This window comes from Hydra viridissima, unplaced genomic scaffold, assembly GCF_058129835.1.
Source record: "Hydra viridissima isolate aposymbiotic clone 2 unplaced genomic scaffold, HvirCarnegie_v1 scaffold_1, whole genome shotgun sequence".
Lineage (NCBI taxonomy): Eukaryota > Metazoa > Cnidaria > Hydrozoa > Anthoathecata > Hydridae > Hydra > Hydra viridissima.
This window is the reverse complement of record NW_028324300.1, coordinates 37,868,632-37,872,241: the sequence shown is the minus strand read 5'-3', so window position 1 is coordinate 37,872,241 and position 3,610 is coordinate 37,868,632. Positions and strand designations below refer to the sequence as shown.

The 3,610-nt window shown below is 28.9% G+C and overlaps 1 protein-coding gene across 1 annotated transcript; it reads right to left on the bottom strand.

Annotated features, from left to right (window-relative positions):
• Positions 1 to 784: 784 nt before the first annotated feature.
• LOC149894839 (uncharacterized) lies at positions 785 to 1,659 on the bottom strand. The gene is made up of 2 exons (XM_090076970.1): positions 1,531 to 1,659; positions 785 to 1,305 (listed from the first exon to the last, which is right to left on the bottom strand). The coding sequence occupies exons 1-2, from the start codon at positions 1,567 to 1,569 to the stop codon at positions 883 to 885; spliced, it is 462 nt and encodes a 153-aa protein (XP_089933096.1). The 5' UTR covers positions 1,570 to 1,659; the 3' UTR covers positions 785 to 882.
• Between the last annotated feature and the right edge of the window lie 1,951 nt (positions 1,660 to 3,610).

Below are 3,610 nucleotides of genomic sequence, written 5' to 3'. Positions count from 1 at the left end.
TTCAGACAGACTTTAATATAATTTAATTTCTCTTGTTTAAAGCAAAAGTTTTATAATAGTACGTAACGAGCATGGTTTCCAAAAAAAGCAATATCGCTGCACGTCCATCTCTCATACGTCCGTCTCATACGTCAAAACTCGATTTTAGCCATAAAGTCTCTTTCTTCTAACACGAACACATTTTTCGTTAAAAAAGTTTTTCGTTATATAGTTTGCTTTAAATGTTATATTTACACTTAAATTTGTTCAAAGCAAGTTAGCTTATTTACTAAAGTTTAACTAATAATTACTTTTAGAAAATTAATAACTTTCTTACAACTTTTAAAATTGCAGATAAGTATCACGTGACAAAATATCATCGTGGGGTTGATACGTCTACATAAGGCTTTAGAAATCATCGAGTTTAACGGAACTGATTATTATAAACTTGTTTCGAACTTTAATTGTTTAATTAATCTTTAGAAAGTTAAAGAGAGGAAGAGGGGTTCAGAGCTCAAGACACCCTAGTATTCACTCTAGTTTAAAAGAAATTGGTATTCGCTGACATCGAGCAATATAAACCTTTTTGAAACATTAATGTTTCATAAATGCAGATGAGTTAAAAGCAATTTATGGATGATGCACTCTTTAAAAAACATGAAAAACAATCAATTTAAATATGTGAATCTGTATAAATATATTCTTTAGAAAATATATAAACATTAAATCTTTATACAAAATTTAAATAGAAAGCAGACGCTTCGTCTTATAAATAATTGTGTTCTTTAAAAAAAAATAAGTGTATAAATAGTTGCCTCCTTTTCTTTTCTCAATTTACCAAACACTCTATCATGATTCAATCTTTTCAGGAACATTCTGTGTTCTATAAATCATGATGCAGTTTTAAACCATGTGCTCGTAGGCTACTACTATTTCTCTGGTTTTAATAGTATATATGTATTGATTTATATTTTCGTGGCAGTCTTTCTCTCGCTGCAGATAAACTATTTTTCGCTTGATTTTTCTGCACAGTTTATCCGTGTCATTCAAAAGAGTAGCTTCCGTGATTCTTTTTGGTATAGTATCCTTATTTGACAGGTCGGGTATATTTATATGCTTAGTAGTACAAACCGGTTTTTTGTATTTGAATATTGGGTGACCGTGTAGGTTGTGATGATCGTCAGAAACATCTGTCTTGTGCATTTCTTCGATTGGTTTTAGTATTAGGTAGTGGTCTTTCAATATCTGCAGCAATCTTGCTGGATTTTCGTGCTCAAGTTTGGGACACGGTTGGAAATCAATTGGAGCAGCTTCTGATATTGGCAACTAAAATTTAGATATTCTATTTGTTTTATTTTAGAGTTTATTGTGAGTTTGAAAAAAATTAAACAACAGTCAAAAAGTATTGATTATGCCATAAATGTTAATAATAAAAGCATTATTAATAGTAGCAAAATTTAAAGAAAAACATTTCGAAAACCTTTATAAGGAGTATTGTAAAATGAAATTATGTAAATACAAATAAAAGCAACTTAGAAATTTTATACCCACCATCAAAGTAACCAAGTAAACAAATAATTGCTTGTGCATTTTAAATTTACAATTACTTTTTTAAAAAATTATTTTTACTTCTCTTCGCATTTGACTTTATGGAACTGTTGAATTGTTCAAAGTTTATATACTTTTAATAATATAGAGAATAATTGAAATTGCTAATTATTCGAAACGAAAAATGAAAGATAAAGACATTTTAGGCTCTGATGTCGTGGAAGGTTTCCTATGATCCTAACAGGAAAATACTAGCGTCACTGTAACAAACAGACATTTTTATTATTTATAATTGAGTGAATCGTCATCGATAATTTTTTATCGTTTTTTTTTTCGAAAAATTCGATTTTTTTTAATCGTTAAATCTTCTTATCGATTTAAAATCTTCATTTTCCATACGAAAAAAAAAAATCACATTTACATTTCAAGTTACCTTTTTTAACTTTTCTATTAATGATATATTTACCAAACGAAAAGTTATTGCTTTTTATTCTTTATTATTTATTTTATATACAATTATTTATTGGCATTTGTTCCATTACAAGATTTTCCAATGACGTTTAATTTTTAGTTTCGAAAAAGCTATTTATTAGGAAAATATTGGATTACTGCTGCTTTTCAGAGCATAATTCACTCCCAACAATAAAAAAGATTTACCAGAGTTAACAAAGGTTTTATTCGTATAGTTTTGATGAACCTATTTTCTGCCCTTAACAAACTAAGAGCAATCAAATCAACACCTCGCGGTGAAAGCATGTGAAACCAAATTAAGTAAAACCATATGAAATCAAATTAAATCTTTCTAAAAGTTGTGATTTTTTTTATCATGTAAAATAATTGCAGCGTTTAAATTGTAAACAATAGAAATTTTCAGTCTGTTTCATCAAGAAATCGTTTACGAGTCAAAAAAGTTTTTTTTTTTTTTTCAGTTTTTTTTTGTTTTTTTTTTTAGCAGGTTTCTCTTCTATAGATTTGCCAGTTTTAGCTTCTACTTCAACTAAGTCTGATTATTATAAGATGAGTTCAACTGTAAGTTTAAACTGTAAATGTAAAACTGCGAAACGCTGTCGTTTAAATAAGTAAAACTTTAATAGCTTGTAGTTTTTTGTCAGGGAAAAAACAACAAGCATCGTTTCAGCTTGTTGAAACGGTGATTGTCGACGGATACGATGGTTTCAGCTTGCTGAAACGATTGTTTGATTTTTAATCGATTCCGTTTGATCGATCGAGAAAAAATTGTTGTTCTGCGCATGCAATTAATGTTTAAGTAACTAGTCTGTAAAGCTGGTAATTTTTTGTTTGTACAAAGGAGTTATTTTTTTCGGCGCCCTATATTGCTCTTTTTGAATTTTTAAAAATCTTTAATCAAACGCGTTACTAATCTTGAAAAATTCGTCGAAAATTTGATTTAAAATTGCTTTTCAAAAAAATGGAATTTCCTGAAAAACCTAGACTTGTTAAAAAAAATTTGTTGAAAATGTTCAGCTGTTTAATTATGCTAAACTTAGCTTCAATAATAATATTTTTCAATTACAAATTAACATCAAAATTAGGCTCTTGCATTTCTAATATGTTGAAGAATAAAATGTTAACGAGCAGTTAGATAAAAATGTAAAGAATTTTATGCATGTAAATATGCAAATATCTATGCAAGCACAGTAACTAAGATCATCACAGATTATTATTCACTCGGGTATTTATATTATACTCGGGTAGATATATTATTCACTCGGGAGTATATGTTATACTTTGTCACTTTCTAAAAATGTTTATTTCCGCAAAAAATTCCACAATACGAACGAAGATTCGTGTGTAATAAGTGTCAGAATCTCAGTATAGAAAGTACCGTGTGGTCACTTAATCGGTCATTTTTTAGGATACCCGTCTTGTGATGCCGTTACAGAATTGGCATCGGTCTCGGAAGGACGGATTTTTCAGTTACCAACTTCGAAGTATCAGCTTGATAGTTACTCTAGCTTAGTGTTTAAGAAGTTACTTTACGTACGAAATTTCGAGAACAAAAATAGAAGTTATGAAAGCTTCTTCAGATTGATTCAATCTTCACATTTTAAGAACACTGTCT

What these genes read in the sequence shown, in the direction of transcription:
- LOC149894839 (XM_090076970.1), bottom strand. Translation starts at nt 1,569, where the DNA reads ATGCACAAGCAATTATTTGTTTACTTGGTTACTTTGATG. An exon ending in TTTACTTGGTTACTTTGATG is followed by an intron (nt 1,306 to 1,530) that starts GTGGGTATAAAA and finishes TCTAAATTTTAG; the next exon opens with TTGCCAATATCAGAAGCTGC.